We start from the raw sequence: 24,748 nt of genomic DNA, 5'->3' as shown, positions 1-24,748 counted from the left end.
GTGGTGTAGCATTGAATGGGCCACCAATCAACATGCCGCATGCTGGGCAGTCCCTGCTAGTACCAGAGATTCTCACATTTTGGTCATTCAAGCTATTACAGGACTTTGTTACAACACTGTTCATTATTTCTGCTGGCAAGAACTTCTTGGAGTGCTTGTAGATAAAGGCAAGGTGAGGCAGGTGGGGTAGTTGCTGGTTCTCTGCAGGAGCTGCCTGAAGGCTCTGTTGCCGTGTGCTGGCAGTGTTCGTCCGGCGACCAAGGGAGTTGCGCAGCTCAGCATGGGCCTGGGCTCACTCCGGTTAGGCTTGTGTGCTTCACTAACGCTTTGGTGTATGACAGTCTTCTGGTCAGGATCACTACAGGTTCTCCGTAGTCCAGAAAAACTGGTAATGTGATATATTAGGTGTACTTCAAAGCCAGCATATTTGGCTTTTCTGTCAGCTTTAATGAGATTATTAAATGAGTTGGCATAGGCTTGTTTAGGCGTTTGCCTTTTTCATTAGTAATAAAGAATGCTTAGGACCTTACCGCTAACATGAGGAGCAGTGATAGTGTTTGTGAGGTGAGTTATAGGTGCTAACAGAGAAATAAAATGGAAAAATAGTAAATGTGGGTTAGACTTAAAATATCCTACTTTAACATTTTAGGTAAGTATTCATTAAATATATCTATGTAGCAAGGAGTTTATGATTATTTTTATATGTCTTTAGTCTGTTGCAGAGTATTTGCAGTGTTGGTCATGCCCACTGAACAGATACTTTAACTGGCATTTGTTCTGTTGTCTTTTCAAGTAGTTGCCTGTAATATTTCAAACTACCACAGGAGATGCAAGAGATGCAAATATGTGTCTTGTTAATAAGTAGAAAGATCGTTTCTTTTTCACGTACACTGAGGACAAAAATGCTTTTTTTGATATAGCAATAAGTTATTTCATATAATAAAATGAAGTTTTCTTATCTGATTTTGACTCAGGTAGTTGTTAAAAACAGTGTGCTAGATATAATTTCCAGAGCTTGTGTGAAAATTTGCATAGTGCTTTACCTACATACTGTCATATTGTAGACCTAATCTTCCGAGATCAATTTTCTATATGGTATATTTAAATATTTTATTGTATAACAAGTTTTCTATAAAACCCCGTTTTATAAATGGAAGAGTTTGAACACAATGCTTCTTTAGCTCCATTTCTAATGGAAATGTATCATACAGGAACTGTATCCTAACATATTTGCACAGACTGAAAATTCTTCTTTCTTTTTCTTTCCATAGGATAAGAAATGGGTTCTCAATCATGAAGATGTCACACTGGGAGAATTACTGGGCAAAGTAAGTAATAAAGTGAGCTAAATAACGTTTAAATAAGTATATATAAATCATTAAGCCTATACATTTCCTGTTTTCTTTATTCTTTAAATTACTGTGGTACACAATTTCTATATCAATTCTTTTATTTTAAGATACAGGACAGCATTGTGCTTTAAATAAATGTAACTCGTATTTACTGGTAGGTGATACAATGTGTGTACTGAAGATGTTTAACTAGCATACATATTTTTCTCTTTTTGGAGGCTTTTAAGCTAACGATTTCTGTAGAGTATGATGTGGCTGCTTTATTTTGTGTAGTCTTACCAAAAAATGTTGCAAAATATAAATAAAAACGTAAACAGATTTATGTTTTTGTATTTATGTATAAAATGTATGTATAAAATTTGATATAGTAAGGTGATTAAATCACTATTTGTTAAAACAAATGGTAGTTGCTTTTCTATGATTTATTGAATGTTATGTAACATCACAATCATATAGATATTAAATTAATTCTTGTATAGTGCAGTTTATATAATAAATTCTGCTTAGAAGCTATAAGTCTTTAAAATCAGGTAAGCTCCATACCTCGCTTTTGTATTTTTAGCACCTTTGCACCTACAAAAAGAGTTGCGAGTGCGACTCTGGACACAATGTTCCAAAAGATTTCCCAAAAATTGAACAAAAAGGCTTAAATGAGGAGGAAACAAATGAAAGCAATAACTGTCTTCTTACTATGATACACACTAAAATAATTGATAAACTATTCCAAAAATGGGAGAATGAAATACTGTCAGAAAATTCTGTTATCCAAGATAAAATCTCTTTGTCAGCATAAGATGACAAAAAGTGCTATCTACTGGTAGACAGAGCAGTGTCTGCATAAAATACAGGTACTGTGACAACTTCACATTCTTAAATGGAATAGCATCAAGGGAGAAAAATAAAAATATTTCAGGCATTGCAAAAGCTTTGTCTTGCTAAAAAATAAATATGAGTTAATCTTGATGAATAAAGACACTTAATCTGAAAACAGGTTAATTTAGTAAACTGAATTTATGTGTGCATTGCATGGTTTTGGCACAATGCATTTTGTTCAGTAAAGACAACTTGGTTCTTAAAAGTGATTACAGAAGGATATGTTATTGAAAAAATACAGAACAGGATCAAAACTTTATTTGAACGCAGTATAAATCCAGTATGCATCTGTCTCTAAAAAGATGTAGTCAAACTAGGAAAGATAAGAATAACAAGACCATCAGCATCTGTATGAGAAAAGGTTAAATAAACTACAGTCCTTCACCATGGAAGTGAGAAATCTGAGGGTCTATAAAATCTGTAAATCGTGGAAAAGATGAGGAGGAGAATTGCAAAAGCTTAACGTATAAGAGGATGCAAACTTCAAAGAAGACAGATTTTCCTTCACCTCAGGAGTGAATGGTCTGTGTATTTATTCAGTATTAATTCTATAATATCCCATAAAATGAAAGTTATATGAAAGGAACATGTTACATTAAACATCATATATGTAATAATAATTAAACATTTTAAATGAAGAAAAAAAGAATTTTCAATACTTAAGGTGGGTTCAGCTTCCACTGTTAGATATTTCTGACCAGAAGGCTAGAGGAAAAGTGTGTTGGGAGTGCCTCAGCATGTTACCTTTGGGCACCTAGTGCCATTTTAGAAATCATGGGTAGTGTCCTGGCCTCTAAAAGTGCTATTTTAGAAGGGCAGATTGCTGTCATAGATCCTGTGCCTTGCTTGCCAGCAATATCATCCTTATCCTAGGGTATATAAAATAATACCAGAAACCTGTGTTTGGGCCTAAATTTCTTTCTTTGTTACTAGCAGCACATTACTATTTTCTGTCTGTGAGTTTCATTTTTCATTTTCCTGTATTCTTCCTTTGGCAATACTGTATTTAAACACATGATGTAATGAAATCTTCATCACTCAAGAAAGAAAGGAAAACATTTCCAGCAGAGTTTTGCTGGTTTTTGAAGTGACATGCAGCCCCAGATAATAGGACACGGAAGTGGAAATCATGTGGAAATTTCTCAGATGTAGATTTGAAACTGGGTTGTCTTTATTCAAGAAAACTTGACTAGAACATTTTTTTTTCTCTTGTGTTTTTTTAATTGGTACCCCACAATTTCCTTCTTCCTTCAATTTGTGTTCTAATTAATTTTGCTTTTGTTCTTATTTAAGTAAAAAAATAGATCTGGTGGAGATTATTCTGTAATCTTTATTATTTCAGTTTTTTTCTGTGAAAGCTAAAAAAAAGAAACAATTTACCCTGGGGGTGTGTTGTTAGAGACCTAAAAAATCTGATTATAAAAGGAACTACTTTATAAAGTTTTTGTCTAAATGTGAGGCCTTACATACTTGCCTTTATGGAGCTGGGCTGACCGTAGCTTTTAAAAAAATTGTGGATCATGTAACTTTTTCAGGGCAGACATGACAATACATAGTTTTGCAGTTGTTTTAATTTACGATCAAAATAAATATTAAGTGTTTTAATTTTTCTAATTTTGCATTTTTTTCTTTTATGTGTATGTGAGAATGTTATTTTGATGTGTGTTGTCCTAGTTTCACACATCATCTTTTGGTCTCTTACAGACTGCAAGTTTAAAACTATTGATAAAATACAATAGCATGAAGATGAAAGTACAGGAATAAGAACAAGGAAAAAAAGTACCTCTATCAGTGTTTGTTGACTTTAGAAGTTACTAAAACATTTTATGAGAAAATTGTAGTTCCACAATTAATGTATTTCTTTCCTCTTTCCAGCAACGTAAAAGTAGAACTTGTGCACTGTCTCCATATAATAGATGTACTATGTCTGTGTGAGCTGCATTGTGTTAGGGGCAGATACTGGAAGAAAACTTCATTTGACTTCATAAACACATTTCAAAGTTCCATACCAGTTACATTATCTGTCTGCCTTATATTTCAGTAGAGTTGTTGAGGTTTTTATTACTTAGAATGATTTTTTTTTTTTCTGATTTCAGGGTAATTTTGGTGAGGTGTATAAGGGAGCATTAAAGGATAAAACTCCCGTTGCTGTAAAAACTTGTAAAGAAGATCTTCCTCAGGAATTGAAAATAAAATTTCTGTCAGAAGCCAGGTAGGTTCTCTAAATTTAATTGAAGTATATACTTCTTGTGGGGTTTTTTTTTCAAGATTTATTAGTAGATGGATTTACAAAATCAGACCTTGAGAAAAATTCAAAGAGGCAGTAGTCAAACTTTTTACTTTTTTTCTCTCTTGTCAGTACATTCCACAACTGTTGCCCTTGTAACTAAACATATGCTTTTTCAATGTGTGAATGCAGTAGTATCTGCACTTGCTGGAACTACCTCTTCGGCAAAGCAAGCTATCCATATAAAACACAGTTTTGTTGTTGTAAGAGTTTCTGTTTAGAACGTCTTCTGAGATGTGTCATGAGGGTTGGAGTAAGAAGACTGGAAGGTGCTGTTAATTTAAATGCGATTATACCAGTAATAATTCCTGCCTTACATGCATGACTAATAGAGCTGATCAAATGTGGCTAGGTTACCGTGTAGACCCAATGTAGTAATTTTATTTTTTTAAGAAGAGTTCACTCCAGTAGAGATTTGTTATGCTATGACAGGCAGCATGTGATTGCATACTTATTTTTCAAATGACAATCATGCAACAATATGCTAAGTATTCTGAATATAGGCTGATGTAGATAGGAAGGTTCTGAGACCTCAGGGTTACACAGGTCTGTTGAGATAATTTCACAGTGGTTTAAGTTAACTTGCTACCTCTTCCTACGAAGCTTCGTATGTTTTCATTTTTATTCCCAAAGTAGTATGATCAGTATGGAACAGTGAAAGATACTATGTACATTTAGAGAATGAAGATCAGCCACCATATCTATTGAATAATTTTAAACAGCTTGTAACTTGACAAACTGCAGAGATGTTTCATTTGTTAAGCAGCCCGTCACTATCGGAGCAGTCTTAGTCTGAAAAAAAATGAAATATGTTCTTTCTCACTAAATATATATGTACCAGGTAGGTTTAGTATTTTAATCTTGATCCTAGAAAAAAAGGGAAAAAGAGGAGGTGCTTTAAGTCAGCAAATTGTAGAAGAAACATTTAAATTACAAGGTCTCTGCAGAATTCTTCCTTGCCCTTCATTTCATTTATAAATTGTAGCATGCTGTTTTAGGCTCCAAATGTTTTTATTAAAGTATTGTGTAAGAAGATTAAAATTTTTTTCTTTAATTCCCAAAATTAAAATTGCTGTCCTTATATTCTCCTAAAACTCATTGTATTCATTAATCTTTAAAGTAAAATTGGAATGAGTGTGCATTTTAAAAGTGCAACAGGGAAGTATAGAGGCATGCTGTACATGCTTTTAAATATAGCTCTGCTTCTCGTCCACCACTGAAATGCTGTTTAATTACGAGGCTTCTTGAGAAACTGCAAACCTGTCAGGCCATTTCTCAGTTATATAGACAAATGTTACGTAGAAAAAATGTGAAAATTACAGTAAGAATAATGTAGTGTTCAGTCTTGATTTATTAGTGAATCAGTATGCCCTCTGTTTCAAACAGAATGATGTTTGATCTGTTAGGTTGATTTTTTTTTTTCTTTATGGTAACAGTAATGCCATGTTCCATTAAAATAACATTAAGGGTTTAAGATATTCTCCCATAATATTTAGTCAGTTTGTATAATAAAGCTTATTAATATAATAAACTTACTGTGTGTTTTGCAGAATACTCAAACAGTATGATCATCCTAATATTGTAAAACTTATAGGAGTTTGCACACAACGACAGCCTATTTATATTGTTATGGAACTTGTTCCAGGTAATTTTTTTCCTTCTTTTTGCAGCATATTTTTGTAGGTATTGTTTCGATAATGCAAAATATGTATTTCGGTCTTCTTTGGTAATATAAGAGGTTTTTTTCTTTAACAAAATATATTGTTTGGTTTATGGATTGGTCTTGTTTTATTTTGGAATCTTGAGTTCATGTTATTCAGCAATGGCTGGAGAGAGTTTAAAATTGTTGGGGTGATAACTTTTGGGCAATTTTACCACTTTGTTGGTTTTCTCAGCTAGAAAATGTCTGGGTTTGGTAGCCTCTAGTACTGTTTAATATGCAACACTGTTTTATATATCACTGGATTTGTCTTCACAGCAGGCCATTTTAAGAACCGTTTCTTTTCATGAAGACCTAGATTGTTCGTTATTCTTGAGTGCTGGCTTTAGTACAAGAGCACTGATGAAATTTTTGATCTATTGGAATTTTCTGCCTTTATTCAATTAGATTAAATTAGATTATTGTATTTGTACGTGTCATTAACTTTATTAAAATAGAAACTAAAGCATCATCCTAGGTTTTAAGGCAGAATTTGGTAATCAGCTTCTCTAGACATCTCTGAAGATAAAAATAAATCCTGATCTTTTAAGACCTTTATGATTCTGGTTCAGGATTTTCAGAGCCTGGGACAAGTTGTTGAAACATACTAAAACAAGGTGAGGAGGAATGAGTGAAAACCTTTCTCTGATTTTTATGCCTATTTTGCCATCCAGGTCTATCCAAAAATACTTTTATCTCCTGTCTTTGGATTTACAATAAACTTCATAGTTCTTGTCCTGTTTTGCTGGTCTGTAGGTCCTCTAGCTAGCTTCCGTGCTTACCTGCCCTCATAAACACTCTGCAATGTTCAAGCCATCACACTTTTCCATGGTCTTTTACACCTTGGCTAGCAGACAATGAGTCTGACCAAATTAGCTAGAAATTATAAGGATGCCAACTGTGAGTAAGTTGGCAGAAGAAGGACAAAACACTTACTTAGATCAATTCAGAGAAGCAGTAATTCTGATGTTACTGGTTTTCTGTTTTCTAATAGCAAGTTTGGATGAGATTATGTAAATAATAATTATTAGTGCTCTGATTTGGTGTTCGACGAACAGAATAGTGGTAAGCCTGTTGACTTGCACTCAGCACTTCCTCGGTATCTGCCTTGTCTTTGTTTTGTTTTAAATGTTTTTTATGCTTAAAGATGTTGAAGCAGTTTAACCCTGACATTCTTTTTAGATGGCATGTTTTAGCTTAGAATTGTATGTTGTAAATGTATGGCTGAGAAGTCGTGTGCTTAATAAATCTGACAGTTTTTTCCCTGAGGAAAAAAATAAGAAAAATCTTGATAAAATGTGGAATTTCTCCTGTTTTTTGAGTTCTGTTTAATGTTTGTACTTTTTGTACTGTTTTTACTATGTCTTTTGAGACTGCTGTGGTGTGGCCCAGTAACAGCTAATTGTGATTTCGATTACAGATGCAGATTTTAATTCAGATTCTTAATTTGTTCAGGTATTAAAATCTATTTTTGAAACTTAGCACTTTATGTAGAGAGGTGCTACTCTGTTAGTGATGGTCATAAACTGTCTCTACAACGAAATCTTTTTTCCTTTGTTGTGAATGCAAGTGGCATTAAAAACTATGCATCTGGATAATCAGTGAAAACAATAGAGAAGATGGCAGATGCATATTTAAGCATCTGTGCGTCCATTTTTACATGCAAAAATAACACAGATGTTGCCAACAGGTAACAGAGAAATAAAGCAAGTTGTCACAATTATCCTTCATATGTAGATCCCTTTTCTTGGTGAGTGTGTTAACATAACGTGTGATGTGTGTCCTAAAGTAAGAATGACAATGATAAAGAAATTTCAAGATGGGTGATGTGGCAAGGATTAACTGAAATAATAAATAACGTAGCAGAGCACATTGCAGATACATAGCCAAAGTGAAAAAGTAGAAGAGAAATTATATTTGTGTTAATGAAAAAGAACAATCGTTTACTTACTCTTCACTTTCTTGCTGTTAGTCGTACTCATCTTACTGTATATGTTCACCCAGTGCCTATCCATTACAGATTACTCCAGTACAGAAAAATTTGGTTATCTTTTTTGCAGTCCACCACCTGTCAAGAAGTGAGGGGGTTATCTCAATGTAATGTGTAGTATATAAATTCACTTCTACGGATACATATGTGGAAAAATACATCCTATCTCCCTGCCATTGGCTGAGCTTTTAGGGGCCAGGTGTCTTCTCTTCTCAGTCTTGTCCTGCAGGTCTTTCTGCAGGAACCTCTAGAAGTATAAGGGAAGGAACATCCTGTAAGCAGAATGTGACATCTTTTTCTAGAGTTGGGTGGAATGAGGTTACTCTAGACTTTCTAGCTTCTCAGACAACATCTAATGAACAAAACAGTCCTTTAAATTGAGGAAGGAGAAGACATGAAAAGACAGAACTTGTTTTCTTTTGTTGCTGTAAACATGTTGTTATGATCGTACCACTCAAGATGACATGGATTAATGATGATCCATTAGATTGAAAAAATAGGAGTAAGAATTGTAATGATTTCTAAAAATAAAGCTGCACATGATTCTTATATCAGGTTAAGAGACTCCAATAAACTGGTGAAAGAAAATCTCTTCTGAGAACTCAGAGATCATAACAAGTATTTTAACAAAGATGTGTTTTACAATTGTCTAATAAATACGCCCAATGACTGTCACAAGATAAGCTGCTTTCTTGGGCAACATTCATTTTAATATAGGAAAAAAGCTGACCTGTTTCCCAGGTAAGCAACTGGTACTATTGCCCAAGTAAAGACATATAACAAATAGCTTCTCTGAATACAGAAGACTGTATTCTGCCAGCTGTTTTTTATTCTTTGTGACACACACACCACACATAAAAATTTCAGTTAGTTGTTGTGGCTACCTACTAATAAGAAACCCTCCATTAGTATTCTAAAGAGCGTTATTTGGGAGGTTTGTGCTTTTATTTTGTGTAGGACAGTATTTATTTATTGTATAATTTAGATTTATTATTGCTTTCTAAAAGCTGTGCTTCTAATTGATAAAAAAATTAAACTAATTAAAATATTCCCTGTCATATATCAGCAGAAGGTAAAATGCATGTAGCAGCCAAAATGTCCTTCATATATACATGGAAAGTTATGTGTGGAGAAGAGGTGTGACTTAACACCACCATTCAGGAATATACTATGAGAGTTACTGAAAAAATAAAATTAATGATTTTTGAAATACCAAGCAAATTATTTTCCCTCTCCTCCCCGCCCCTCCCCAAAATTGCCAAGGTAGCCATTGAATTTGAGTCAATGAGTCCTTGGTTTTTTTCTTGCAACCGTTTTCTATATTTGTAAGTTAACAGAGACCTACAGAAAAATCTTATTTGCAGGCTTATGTTATGCTAGCTAGCTGCTGTGAAAAAGCCATTTAATAAAGCAGATGGTTTTGAAATGTTGATTTGTGTTTGCATAATGAATAAATTTGTAATAACCTTTAAAGCACTCTTGCAAATAATTAGTTTTATACTTTTTTGCCTAAATGACATGGAAATATTAACTAAAAAGAACTACTGCCCAGATCCTTACAGGGGCCCAATGCTGTATTTGCTGTATGTCTTCTCAACTAGCATGTAGTAAAAATTAACCTGAATTTTACAGTGATGTCATTTTTTTCTGTGAATTTTTCAGTAGACTAAAAACTGAGAAAACAGCTCTAGTTGGAAATTATCTTGATATTGCGACATTTTGTTAATGGAAAATTTCTCATAGATATTTCCTCTTCTTCTTTGGCATTTATGACTCTCTCTGTGTCAAATGTAGTTACCAGTTTGAAAATACTAAGTCTGTTGAAAGAAAATTAGAGGAGTGCAACACCCATGCATTTATATGCTGGGTTTTTTTGCATGTGTTTTGTATTCCTAATAGAAGTTGGACTTCTATTTCTCTTTTCTTACCTTTGCCCATATTTCCCAGTTTCATATTGCTAGCTTCTACTTTTCACATTCCATTAAGACTCTTAACTGAGTACAGGCCTGAACAATGTATATCAGCATGCCCTCTGCACTCATGGTTAGGTCAGATGTACTGGTTTCTAGATACAGAGACTCAAGTCATCTCAGCTCCCTGGGAATGTCCTCTGATGTCTTGAGCCAGAGAGCACATGATGCAGGATCCGGAATCAGCATAATTTCTTGTGGAGTTGTCTGCACAGTAAGCCACACCATCTAATTTGTTGAACATTTGCTTATCTTATGCATGTCATATGCACCGTAAGTGGGATGCATCCAGTGGAAGACTGTGTTTTAATAGTAAGCTCTTATTCATATAAGGAGCCTGTAAACTTGTGTTTGTGGCCCCAAGCTTTACCTTGCAGCAATACCTGGACAGAATGCAGTGGATAAAGTATCCCTACTGATTCTGACTATAGTGAGGCTACTGAATAGAGAAAAATAGTATTTAACCGCCAGTTTCTTCTTCTGTCTCCACTGCCCAAGAGCAGATTTCAGCATTGCTTTAAGTACTCAGTTTGTCCTAAGAAATTACAGAAGTTCAAGTGAGAATTGCTCATGAATTTCAGGAGGAGAAACCCCATATGTTGATTGCCAAACATTTGATGTTAGTATAGAGTCATGAGCTTGCATTGTCATATGGGCTTGACTAACCAGCCCAATAAGTAATGTAATACAGCTGGGATACTAGTCTTAAAGTTGTTCAGTGAGGGTTAGGGTTGCTGCATATTTACGACTGTGAATGCAGTGTGTAGCCTTCACACAAATTTTCTAATGTAGATAGGCCTTTGTTATGGATGGTTTCCAATACGAGGAACAGCGGAACTTTGTGTAAAAGTATGGTTTACAGTACTGTGTAAGAAGGCACATAACTTTTCTGTGTTGCCATATCAATCTAAAAATTTGAGCACTCTACGCGTATTTTCTGTGCTAATTTATTACTTTTTATTTGCACCTGTTTTTCCAGTAGTTTTTTTGTGCTTTATCCTGCATTGTTGACCTTATAACTGAAGACAGGGAAGTAACTATGGGGAGCTGCTTTGGTATTCAGAACAGGAAAAGAACAATTTGCCAGTGTCTCTTAAGGCTGTGTGGGGAGTTTTCATAACAGCTCATTTTTAGCAAATTTAGGTGATGATCAGAGAGACTGCCTGGAATACTGCTAGCATTATCTGTAAACTGGCCATAGCCCGTACGTCCCCAGAAATATTTTGAAATCATTTTCTTTTTGCTAAGTCAGGCATTCAAAAATAGGCAATTCAAGAATCTGGCTTCTTTATTGAGTCTTAATTTAGCTTCCTCTAGCATATATATTATGATAATATAATACGTTATGACTATGTTGTATTCTATATTATGAAAACTGCATCTCCTTTCTTTACCGTATCCTCATCTCGTACAGTTCTGAACAGTTTTCCAGGAGTTGTTTCTTGTCTCCAAATTCATTTTGTGGCCATAGGCCTTATTTAGTCTATTGTCTCAATGATCTGCTCTAAGTGTGATTCCCACACCCCTTCCCAGTGGGCATGTCTGGACACTTTGCACTCTAATACTAAACGCATTGCAGATGTTTCTCTGGAATACTGATGTGCATTCCTGACACCACTATAAAATTCCTATTTGATAATGGATACGTGGTTGCAAAAAAAAGCAACCCCCTAGTTAACTGTTTTATTTAGGTGCATGCTGACATACATTAGAGCAGGTTTGGTGAACATTTGCAGCTGGAAGCAGGTTAAACTATGCTTGTACATATGAACAGCTATGAAAACATCCAGTAATGTAATAGTATAGGAATGTTGTCTGAATTAGGTTTTAACTATGGATGTCAGCTTACATCTAGACATATATAGCTAGTTTTCAAGGTGTTCAGCAAGGCCATAACATCCGTCTTTACCACTGGATAAGGTAACCTGTTCAGATTTGTACTCAGTGATTTGGGATGCAAATTGCCTATGCCATTGATACAGAAAAAAATCAGAGGTGACAGATTTTATTAGCTCATGTGCAGCGCTGCTTGATTTCAGCAGCACTGGCTCCCAGACACGTTCAGAAAGAGCGCAGCCATTTCTGTAGTGTCTGTAACAGGATCTGGTAAGCCATTCTTAACCCAAGCTCTGGGGTTACCTCTACAGCTTGTTTGTGCTATCCTACCCACAGCTGGCTTTGGTCCAGTTTGGCTTACTCATGCCATCTTTTCTGAAACTAAGGTGATTCCATTTGAACTTTCTGTATGTTAGAGCACTTTTTACTTCCACAGGGCATGTTAGGTCAGAAGCATTTGCAAATAAAGCCCAGTATTCTGCCTGACCTATGAGGCCCTCTTTTTGGCCTTTGTTGGAAAAGAGGGCTACGTGGCATAAAGTGGAGAAGTACCTACAGATCCCTTACAGCTCGTACTGAGGTACAGCTGGTACAACTTATTAAATCTTAACTGACTTTCACTGTATGTCACTCATTTCTATATTTATATACATTACTAATATTATTATCATTATTATTTTCAATTTTGTTGCAGTTTAGTTTTTAAATTGTTCTTATCTCAACCTATAAGTCTCTTTTCCCTTTACCCCTTTAATTCTCTTCCCCATCCCCAGGAGGGGGGAGGGTGAGTGAGTGGTTGTTGTAATGTTTTGCTGTTAGCAGGGGTCAAACTAAAACAACAATATCCATATTATCTGAGCTTTTCTGATAAATTAGTTATCATCTTGAACAAAAGAGAGCTGACACTAAGAGTAGCTGAAGTACGCATATGCGTTGGCTTACCTGAGCCTTAGGTCAGCCCTGCTGTCTCTGAGATGCAGCTTCCATACACAGGCCTGGAATGCTGATCAATGCTGAAATGGTAACTTGTAGTTTCATGTTATGTGATTCACCTGCTGTGTTTTCCACTTTGTATGGTGGGGTTTTTTCTATTTTGTGCTTCTGGAGAAAGTGAGATCTCTACAGATACCATTCAGGGTTTTTTTCCAGTTGCTTCTCTTTAGAAATCCCTTAAAACTTTATTAAAGTTTTGCATGATCTGCCCTGTTGATTGTATTGTGCATCCTCAGTAGCTGACTTTTGACAGCAAATTTCAGATCTATATCTTATCTTGCAGTCACATCCTGAATCTTTACTGCATGCTGTCAAAAATCAATGCAACAAAAAAAAAAAAATGGTCGGTTAAATACTAAACAAATTCAAGTTAGAGATAGAGTGCAGATTTTTGACAGTGATAGTGACTGTCTGGATTTATTTTCCATTCAGTTCTTTTTTTCTCTAGTCAATTAAGTTATCTGGCTCAATACCCAGTTTTGCTAGAGCCACCTTCTGTGTACCCTACAGTTTGTCTTCATACAAATATGACCCCTGTCTGTTTTTTCATTTCTAGTCTCTCTTACCTTATCCTTTCCTCTTGCACTCAGCTAAGCTTCCAGCTTCCATTTTTATTTGTCTCTACTTCTCTGCAACCTGCCATGCTTCTACCTCTGGCACACTTCTGCCTCTGCCACCTTCTCTCTTGTTGGGCACATCATGCTATGAACCAGACACCCTCCTGTGAATTCCTTCCTTACATGTATATGTCCGACTTCACCCTCTCCCCTCCCCCCAGCCCTCTTGTAGTAAACACGCACACGCACACATACAGACCTGCTTCCTTCTTCCTCTCTTCTGTTCTTCTTAGTCTTAACATTCACATGTGCCTCTGCCTTCCTGTTTGCTGCGTGGTTTCCAGCTGTGGGCATATTAAGAGTTGAGGGGGAATAGTCAGATTCCTTTGTTGGGGTGTAGGTGGTGGTGATTAAAAATTCCTTTCGGCTCAGAGCTCCTTTATTTGGTAAAACAAGGCCAAAACCCCACTATGCAGCCTTCTTTTATTGTAACATTGGAGACTAGAGTTGGATTTTTATCTTTTTAGATATTTTAGGCTTTGATGGTACGGTATTTTGTATCAAGGTTGTACAAGAATAAATCCGCAGGTAGATGAAAATAGATAATCTGTTTGAAAACTGAATAAAACCAACAAAACATAAAAAATCAACAAAGTTGTAGCTGCAAGAACTTCTGTATGCATCTTATTTCTTTAGTTTTATTTTTTGGTATTCCTTCACGGTATTATTTTTGTTTTACGTAGAAAAACTTTTAAATAAAAATACCTATTATTTAGTGTGTCTTCACTTCAAAAATGTTCATTGTTTTGCTTTAGATTAAAAAACCCCTGTTCTTCATGTATGTTCTTTTTCACATGGGCTATCATGACTTTCCTTTCCCTGGAATCCTTTTCAAGACTAGTGATTATTATGTTTTAAGCATAGTCCAGTTATAGGAATTAATGAAACAAAACTGAATGGAAGACTTCCTAGGGGAAGATGATTTTCCTTTTAGTTAATTTCTGGAGTAGATTGTATCTACCCACTCATAGCATCATAGAATCATTAAGGTTGGAAAAGACCTCAAGGATCATCAAGTCCAACCGTCAACCCAACACCACATAACTCACTAAAACACGTCCTGAAGCATGACATCTACACGTTTCTTGAACACCTCCAGAGATGGTGACTCCACAACTTCCTTGGACAACCTGTTCCTGTTCCTATAGTCCTATATCCTCATAGCCACAATACCAAAAGACAGAGGTAGTCTGGGGAGGATTATTTTTTCCTCATTTTTAAATATTGTTGTGCAATGGTGCTCTGTAGGCAGTTGAAAAACTTTGGGTTTATTTACTGTTTCTGTTATTACTTATCTAAAATTTTTTTAAAAAGTGAAAGCACTGCAATACACACAAATGATCCATTAGTTAAAAAAGGAAGGCACACTTAAGGAGAATGAATACTTCAGCATTTCTAAACTGTTACATTTTTAATAGTCTGTCAAATAGCTGTTTACTTTTTTAAAAAACTATCTTCTAGAATTGCTACATATGCATGCTTTTAAATTCATAGTTTTATATGTCTGTGTTCTGGGTTTGTTTTGTTGATAATGCGTATGGGATCAAGATACTGGGTGATAAAGAAACTCTAAATTTCTGTACATTAGTCAAAAGACTGACCATATGAATCCTCAAATTTACAAATACTTAAAAGTGCAGACAGGAGTTATTTCAATAATATGATATTTTATAAAGAAATTATAAATATTGAACCATGGAGCTCCTCTGTTAGGTGACCATTAAGTGGGGTGGCCAGAAGCATGCTGCATCTGCGTGATTAATGTGTAGAAATGTAAAATTAATTAAAGGGACTCTTTAAACAAACTTGTATTTAACAAGACTGTCTAATAAGGGAAATTTTCCCACTTTATGAAACTTTTTTTTAGATAATAATATATATAATGCCATACCATTCTTAATAGTTGCTATTAACACATTAATATGTGCAGAATTATTACTTATAACATTATTAAAATTGTGTGATAGTGTATAGAGCTATAATATACAAATAATATATGTCTATATATCTAGATATCAATAAGTGGGAGATTTTCCACCATAATTTCAAACTACATTTTAATTGTGTTCAGTATCAATACGGGTTATCAGAATAGTGCCAAGAGTGCCTAGAACAAGTAGGTAGGTAGTGTTTTGGGCACCAACTGAGGAAAACACTGAAGTCTGTACTCCTAGTTGATTATAAATGCCATTGAAGTCAGATATTGTCCTAATTAAATATTTTGTAAACTGATTTCACATATTTCATTGCTGTTCTCATAGATCACAGTGTTTCTTTTTTCTCTTGCAAAACATTAGTTTACTTTTTGTGTGCCATTAAGTGAACTGTTATATTGCTATAAAATCCCACTTAACATACCACATATAGTGAAACTTTATGCTGTATTTTCGCTCCTAAAATGTCTGCATGTAATGACAAATAGTTCACATTCATAGTGAAATACATGAAGGGCTGTTTTCAAGAATCCAATTATAGTAGTCTGCTCTCATGGAGCTTCTGCTTATGTACTACATTTTGTCACCTACTTAGTAAAATAATACTATCGTATTAAGCTGACACTCCAGTAATTTTATGTATCCTTCTGTAAACTCAAAACAGACAGATGATTTCTCCTTGGTGATAATGCTATAATGGTCTAATTATTTCTGTAGTACTTAGAGCAGTTGGAGCAAACCTCATTTCCTGGTAGTGTTGTATGCCATTAACTGGAATAACAGGTAGCCGTGTGGAACACAATGGAAATGCCATATATAGGAGAAAGCATTACTTACTGTTATGAAGTCAGCTAGTTTTGTTTCAGTTGTTTCATAGTCTAATTGGTCTGTTTATTTCATTTTTATCAATGGCTATTATATTGGAGATAATGCTCTGACACTATGTGCTTGCAAATAGTGAATTAGGGCTTTTTACACTTACACTTATTTTTTGAAGTCCATAAAGTTATAATGTATCCACAGTTCTTTGCTGAAGGGTTTGCAGTGAAATCCTCTTAACTCATCTTTGAAGGTATTCATGTGTGTGCTTTCCTGTGATAATGAATAACTGGAACATTGGCCACAGTAGACAGTAAAAGTCAGAATTTACTGGTAAGAGTGATTCTGTTAGTTAAAGGACGGACACTTATGCTTATGTTGGTATCACAGTGATGAGGATCATCAGATTTAACCTAAAATGACATATTTTGTACAGAATGAGATGTATATCACTTTCCTCATCTGTTTTTTTCTGTGATTAACAGTGCTTTCAAATCAATATTGAACAGAGTATTTAGAAGTAATTTTTGTCATCTCTATGTAAGGACAAATACAAGAAAACAGAACTGCTACCAAAAACATACTTCTGCTGACTTTTTTCACTATTGAGACTGAGACAGATTAAGCTAATTTTATTAAAACTATGTTTTGATGATAGGCATCAAAACTACCTTCATCAGGAGCCCAGCTTAAATGCCTCTATGCAAACGCATGTAGCATGGGGAATAAACAAGAGGAGTTAGAGACATGCACATGCTGCCAGCACGGCTATGATCTATTTGGCATCACAGAGATGTGGTAGGATAGCTCCTAGGACTGGAGTGTTGGAATGGAAGGATACAGGCTTTTTAGGAAGAACAAGCAGGGGAGATGAGGAAAGGGCATCACCCTCTGTCAGTGACCAGCTGGAATACATGGAGCTCTGCCTGGAGGTGGATGAGAAGCCGACTGAGAGCTTGTGGGTCAGGATTAAAGGGAGGGCAGGGACAGGGGACGTTATAGTGGGGGTCTGCTACAGGCCACCTGACCAAGCAATTGAAGCCCTCTGTAGACTGATACGAGCACCATCATGTTCACAAGCCCTTATCCTCATGGGGAACTTGACCCCGATATGTGTTGGAGGGACAACACATCAGGGCCTAAGCAAGCCAGGAGGTTCCTGGAATGCATTGATGATAACTTCCTTCTCCAAGTGCCAGAGGAGCCAACAAGGAGAGGTGCTGTGCTGGACCTTGTTCTTACCAATAAGGAAGGGCTGGTGGGGAATGTGAAGCTCAAGGGCAGCCTGGGATGCAGTGACCATGAAATGGTGGAGTTCAAGATCAGTTCAGAGCAAGGGCAGTGAGGAGGACACAGCACACTCACCACCCTGAACTTCAGGAGAGCAGACTTTGGCCTCTTCAGGGATCTGCATGATAGAGTACCATGAGATAAAGGCCTGCAGGGAAAAGGGGCCCAAGAAAGCTGGTTACTATTCAAGGATCACATCGTCCAAGCTCAGGAGTAATGCATCCCAGTGAATTGGAGGTCAGGCAAAAACACCAGGAGGCCTGTGTGGATGAACAAGGAGCTCCTGGGCAAACTCAAACATGAAGAGGAAGTCTACAGAGCATGGAAGTACGGACAGGTAGCCTGGTACGGATACAGAGAAATTGTCTGAGCAGACAGGGATCAGGTTAGGAAACCCAAAGCCCTGGGAGGGTTGATGTCCAGGGACATCAAGGGCAACAAGAAAAGCTTCTACAAGTATGTTGGTGGTAAAAGAAAGACTAAGGAAAATGTGGGCCCCCTCCAGAAGGAAACAGGTGACCTGGTTACCCAGGATATTCAGAAGGCTGAGGTACTCAACAACATTTTTGCCTCAGTTTTCACCAACAAGTGCTCAAGCCACACCACCCAAGTCACAGAAGGCAAAGGCAGGGACTGGGAGAATGAAGAACTGCCAGCTGTAGGAAAAAGATCAGGTGTGAGACCACCTAAGGAACCTGACAGTGCACAAGTCCTTGGGACCTGATGAGATGCATCCACAGGTACTGAGGGAAAAGGTGGATGAAGTTGCCAAGCCACTATCCATCATATTTGAGAAGTCATGGCACTCTGGTGAAGTTCTTGCTGACTGTAAAAAGGGAAAGATAACCCCCATTTTTAGAAAGGGAAAAAAGGAAAACCCAGTTAGCTACAGGCTGGTTAGTCTCACCTCTGCGCCTGGCAAGATCATGGAGCAGATCCTCCTGGAAACTTTACTAAGGCACATGGAAAATAAGGAGGTGATTGGTGACACCTATCATGGCTTCACTAGGGGCAAATCGTGACTGACAAATTTGGTGACCTTCTATGATGGGATTAAAACGCTGATGGATAAGGGAAGAGCAACTGACATCATCTACCTGGACTTGTGCAAAGCCTTTCACACTGTCATGCATGCCATCCTTGTCTGTAAGTTGGAGAGACTTTGATTTAACAGTTGGACTACATGCTGGATAAGGAATTGGCTAGATGTTCACAAAGAGTTCTGGTCAACAGCTCGATATCACAGTGAAAACTGGTGATGAGTGGCATTCTGTACGTATTGGTATTGGGACCGGTGTTGTTTAACATCTTTACAGGAGACAGGGACAGTGGGGTTGAGGGCACCCTCAGCGAGTTTGCTGCCTGACACCAAGCTGTATGATGTGGTGGACACACTGGAGGGAAGTGATGCCATCCAGAGGGACCTTGACAGGTTTGAGAGGTGGGCCCACATAAACTTCATGAAGTTTAACAAGGCCAAGTGCAAGATCCTGCATCTGAGTTGGGGCAATCTCAAGTGCAAATACGGGCTGGGTGGAGAATGGATTGAGAGCAGCCCTGAGGAGAAGGACTTGGGGGTGCTGGTTGATGAAAAGCTCAACATGAGCTGGCAACGCACATGTGCCCAGAAAGCCAGCTGTGTCCTGGCTGCATCAAAAGAAGTGTGATCAGCGGGCTGAGTGAGGTGGTTCTCCCCCTCCACTCTTGTGAGACCCCACCTGGGGTACTGTGTCCAGCTCTGGAGTCCTCAGCACAGGAAGGACATTGACCTGTAGGAGCCAGTCCAGAGGAGAGCCACAAAGATGGTCAAGAGGGCTGGAGCATGTCTGCTCTGAAGACAGGCTGAGACAGTTAAGGTTGTTTAGCCTGGAGAAGAGAAGGCTGCCATCCAGAGGCACCTGGGCAGGCCGGAGAAATGGGCTGCAGTTTAACAAGGGGAAGTGCAAAGTCCAGTACCTGGGGAGGAACAACCCCAGGCAATAATTCAGGCCTGGGGCTTCCCAGGTGGAAAGCAGCTTGCAGGAAGAGACCCGAGGATCGTGGTGGGCATCAAGTTGAGCATGCACCAGGAATGTGTTCTTACTGCAAAGAAGGTGAATGGTATCCTATCTACATTAGAAGTGTTGCCAGCAGATTGAGTTGATCCTTCCCCTCTACCCAGTATGGGTGAGGCTACTGCTTGGACTACTGTGTCCAGTGCTAGGCTCCCCAGTACAAGACAGACATCGACATACTGGAGAGAGTTCAGCAAAAGGCCGTGAAGATGATAAAGGTCACTGGAGCATCTCTTCTGTGAGGAAGAAGCTGAAAGAACTGGGACTGCGCATCCTGGAGAAGAGAACTCTCAGGGGGGATCTTACCGATGCATATAAATACCTGTAGGGAGGGTGCAAAGAGGACGGAGCCAGGCTCTTTTCAGTGGTGCCCAGGGACAGGACCAGAGACAATGGGCACAGACTGAAACACAGCAGGTTACCTCTGAACATTGGGAAACACTTTTTCCCCGTGAGGAAGTTGTGGGTTTGTGTAGGGCTCCTGTAAGTGCTGGAAGTTTCCCCGGTTCCAGGCTGGACCCACCTCTAGCCAGGGCTGAGACAATCAGTGCCTCTGCGAATGACATATTGAACAAGGGGCACAGAACATGGAGCTGTGGTGTGGCCCTTGGCAGGGCCCGGCTTGACTGCCCACCTAGCCTCTGCCATGGCCCAGCTGACCCAGCATACCCCCTGCCTGAGAACTGATAGTTTCTCAGGAGCCAGAAAAAGAACCTGCAGCAGAGAGAGGAGTGGGATGTGAGAGAGACAACTACGCAGACAGGATGGAAGAGAAAGGAGGGTGAGGAAGTGCCAGAGCAGAGATTCCTCTGCAGCCCATGGTGAAGACCATGGTGACACACGTCCCCATGCAGCCCATGGAGAGCAGAGCTCGCCTGCAGCTTATTGAGATGTAGCTCGTGGAGGAGGCCACATTGGAAATGGTGGCTGTGCTCAAAGGAGGCCATGACTCTGTGGAAGAGACCCATGCCAGAGCAGTTAGTGGAGAACTGTGGCCCATGGGAAGGACTCACTTTGGAGCAGCTTGTGAAGGACTCTTCTGTGAGAGGGACCCCACACTGGAGCAGGAAAGACTGTGAGGAGTCCTCCCCTGAAGAGGAAGGAGTGACAGAGACAACACATGATGGACTGACAGCAACCCCCATGCCCTGCCCCCCTGTGCCGCTGGAGGGGAGAAGGTAGAGAAAGTGGGAACAAAGCCTTTGGGCCAGGGAAGAAGGGAGGGATGGGGGAGCGGTGTCTTTTGTAGTTCTCGGTCTCATTATCTTGCTCTGTGTTTGCTTGTTAATGAATTTAATTGTTTTTGTGTTTTCTCAAGTGGTGTCTGTTTCTTGCCCATGACCATTAGTGGTGAGTGAACCCTCCCTGTCCTTGCCTCAGCCCACAAGGTTATTAGCAGGGGGCTGTGTGGTGGCCTTTAAACTGTGACAGAGGATGACTGACCACTGGTACAGGTTACCCAGAGAGGTTGTGGAGTCTCCCTCTTGGAGATACTCAAGCCATCTGGACACAGCCCTGGGCAGCCAGCTCTAGGTGTCCCTGCTTGAGCAGGGAGGGTGGACCAGATGACCTCCAGAGGTCCCTACCAACCTCAACTGTTACATGATTATGTGAAAACAGAGTGGTTTGTGGCTTTCCTGTAGTCTTGCTACATTAACAAAAAAATGAATCAAGCAAAATGGAAACTAGTTTTTATCTATAACTTATCAGGTGGTTTTTTGCTGGGAGTTTTCATTAAGGGGCAGCCTATAAAGCCATCATATCCTGATCCTTTATATGAAAAGAAACCTGTTCCCAGGCAAAAAGAATAAACAAAGCAGTTGGAGGTTAAGGTGCTAATCTGCTTTACAATTACTCCAAATTAATATTTGAAGGGCATTGCAGTTACACTTCATAACAACAGACTTTATTCTTTAATATTATTTTATTTTTTACGGTATTACTTACAAATAGAAATGGCCTCCTAAGAAAATCCCATATGAAACTTCTAATATATGTCTGTTCATGTTGCTAAGAAAGGCAGTATATAAAATTGTGTAACAGTACATTATTTGCAAGAGATAATCTCTATAGTCAATTTGGTGTGACGTGAAAAGAAACAAAGACAGGAGCAATGGCTCTCTACACACTAGGAGGTAAATGGTGTGATGTGGAAAGCTCCACCATGATTTTTTGTCTTTGGCTGGAACAATAAAATGTATATTAGAAAAAATCTTGAATATAGTTGTCTCAATCAGAACATAGCATTTCAGTGTTTGTATAATGTCTCCCCTGCCGATCTTTGTCCTAAACAGTTTTTCAGAAACTTTTTTTGCAAACACAAATTCACTTTTGGAAATCCTCCATGCTGACCCCTTCCTCTCCTCAGACAAGAGGACAGCAACTTTGTTCCTCCAAGGCAGAAGACCATGAAGTCACTGTAATTGTTGTTTGCCCTCAGTTGCCAGTGTCAAATATGCACTTAATATTTCACAAGAAGTAAACCACTTTGTTACCCCTCCAAACGCATCAGTGTAGAATTTGAGAAACACCACTGCAAATGCTCAATTAAAAATCAGTTATTCCCATTTAACCCAGAATCTTTATTCACAGTTGTTACAAACCCCTACAGCAGCCATTCTATGATTAGAGAAGCGTATTTATCACAAATTATCAGTTGTTTTTGCCAACACTTTTCATATAAGTCTGTAATGTACACTGGTAAAGATTTTGAATATATCAAAAAAATTCTGTCCTGTTTTCATTTTTAAGCACATAATATTTAGGGGAATTTAGGGAAACTACATTTTGAAAGGTGTGTTCCTTCCTTTTTCTTAGACTAACCTCAAGCTGATGGATTGAATAGAACACATAATGGCTTCATTTTGTTTGGTCTCGCACCCCTAATGAGAGATAAATGTGATTATCCTATCTGTAGTGTCTCACTATCCATCTGTCTGTTTTTCTAGGAGGTGATTTCCTGTCTTTTCTAAGAAAAAAGAAGGATGAGCTAAAAATCAAACAGTTGGTGAAATTTTCATTAGATGCTGCTTCTGGTATGGCATATCTTGAATCTAAAAATTGTATACATAGGTAAGGAAGATTTTTTTTTTCCTCGCTATTGTAATTTTTATCATTGGAAATGCTAGCTGAGTAGGTGTATATGGTGCTTATTATCAATAAGAGTGATCCCTTCAACACCCCTCCCCCCCCCAAAAAAAAAAAAAAGATTACACTTTCTGAGAGGAGGTCATTATTGCTTGTCTAATACAAAACTGTTCTGTTCATTTGGGTAAAAATAAGTACTATGTTATTTGATCTGTATAGTTTGTTGCTATTAATATAAGTTAATAGTGATTTTTGACTACAATAATTTGCATAATAAGTAACATAATTCATACAGTGACAACGAATCATGGCAGATGGCAATCTGTGAGGCTTATATCCTGTCTGAAATTTACAGATAGTTGCATGGCTAACAAAGAAATTAAGTTACATTTGAAGTGTGTTTCAGAAAAATCCACTGGTTTCTCAGATAATAAGGGAGGAAAAACTGGAGTTCTGTATATTAAAATATAAATTTTCTGAATTGCTTTCGCTAACATATGGAAGAATATCAGGCATTATGCTCTTGAGGCACCCTATTTCTCTTCCTACCATTCCTATTTTTTGTTTTTTCTCCAGTTTGACTCTGCCGTGGAGCTGCTTATACTCAGTTTGTGTCAAAAGGAATGTACCTGATTTCCACCTATTTTTCTATCAGAATGTAGAATCATAGAATCATAGAATGGTTAAGGTTGGAAAGGACCTTAAAGACCATTGAGTTCCAACCCACCCACCCGCCCCCGCCATGGGCAGGGACACCTTCCACTAGCCCAGGTTGCTCAAAGCCTCATCCAACCTGACCTTGAACACCTCCAGGGATGGGGCAACCACAGCTTGCCTGGACAACCTGTTCCAGTGTCTGAACACCCTTGCAATGAAAAATTTCTTCCTAATATCTCATGTAAATCTACCCTCTTCCAGCTTACAACTGTTACCCTTTGTCCTATCACTGTACTCCCTGATCAAGAGTGTTTCCCCATCTCTCCTGTAGGCCCCCTTTAGTTACTGGAAAGCTGCTATTAGGTCTCCTCAGAGCCTTCTTTTCTCCAGACTGAACAACCCCAACTCTCTCAGCCTGTCCTCGTAGGGGAGGGGCTCCAGCCCTCTGACCATCTTTGCCCTTTGGCCATCTTCCTGGCTCCCCTCTGGACTCGCTCCAACAGGTCTATGTCTTTTTTATTTTGGGGGTCCCACAGCTGAATGCAGTGGGGTCTCACGAGTGCAGAGTAGAGGGGGAGAATCACCTCCTTCAGCCTGCTGCTAATGCTTCTCTTGATGCAGCCCAGGATATAGTTGGCTTTCTGGGCTGCAAGCACACATTTCTGTCTCATCTTGAGCATCAACCAACACCTTCAAGTCCTTCTCCTCATTGCTGCTCTCAAGCCATTCTCTGCCCAGCCTGTGCTTGGCATTGCCTTGACTCACGTGCAGGAACTTGCACTTGGCCTAGTCAAATTTGCATGGGCCCACCTCTCAAGCCTGTCCAGGTCCCTCTGGATGGCATCCCTTCTCTCCAGCGTGTCCACCACACCACACAGCCTGGTGTTGCCAGTAAACTTGCTGAGGGTGCACTCAATCCCCCTGTTCATGACTCCAACAAAGATGCTAAACAACACCAGTCCCCAATACTGACCCCTATGGAACACCACTTGTCACTGGTCTCCACTTGGACATGGAGCCATTGACCACAACTCTTTAAGTGCTACCATCCAGCCAATTCCCTATCCAGCAAGTGGTCCTTCCATCAAATTCGTGTCCCTCCAGCTTAGAGACAAGGATGTCATGTGGGACAGTGTCAAAGTCTTTGCACAAGTCCAGGCAGATGATGTCAGTTGCCCTTCCTTTGTCCACCAGTGCTGTGGCCCTATTGTAGAAGGTCACCAGATTTGTCAGGCATGATTTGCCCCTAGTGAAGCCATGTTGGTTGTCACCAGTCACCTCTATGTACCC

At 38.6% G+C, this 24,748-nt stretch overlaps 1 protein-coding gene across 1 annotated transcript in view; it reads left to right on the top strand.

Moving 5' to 3' along the window:
- The first annotated feature begins 537 nt into the window (after positions 1–537).
- The window catches only part of LOC104467333 (tyrosine-protein kinase Fer-like), a 60,804-nt gene continuing 36,593 nt past the window's right edge, over positions 538–24,748 (top strand). Inside the window, exons 1-5 of the mRNA XM_010081073.1 lie at positions 538–564; positions 1,272–1,328; positions 4,322–4,437; positions 6,063–6,157; positions 22,663–22,786. Coding sequence (XP_010079375.1) covers positions 538–564; positions 1,272–1,328; positions 4,322–4,437; positions 6,063–6,157; positions 22,663–22,786 — 419 coding nt within the window. The remainder of the gene's footprint in view (positions 565–1,271; positions 1,329–4,321; positions 4,438–6,062; positions 6,158–22,662; positions 22,787–24,748) is intronic.

The sequence above is a fragment of the Pterocles gutturalis genome, unplaced genomic scaffold, assembly GCF_000699245.1.
Source record: "Pterocles gutturalis isolate BGI_N339 unplaced genomic scaffold, ASM69924v1 scaffold2934, whole genome shotgun sequence".
In the NCBI taxonomy this organism is placed as follows: domain Eukaryota; kingdom Metazoa; phylum Chordata; class Aves; order Pterocliformes; family Pteroclidae; genus Pterocles; species Pterocles gutturalis.
Note: the sequence above shows the minus strand (reverse complement) of the source record. Positions and strands in the feature narration are given on the sequence as shown.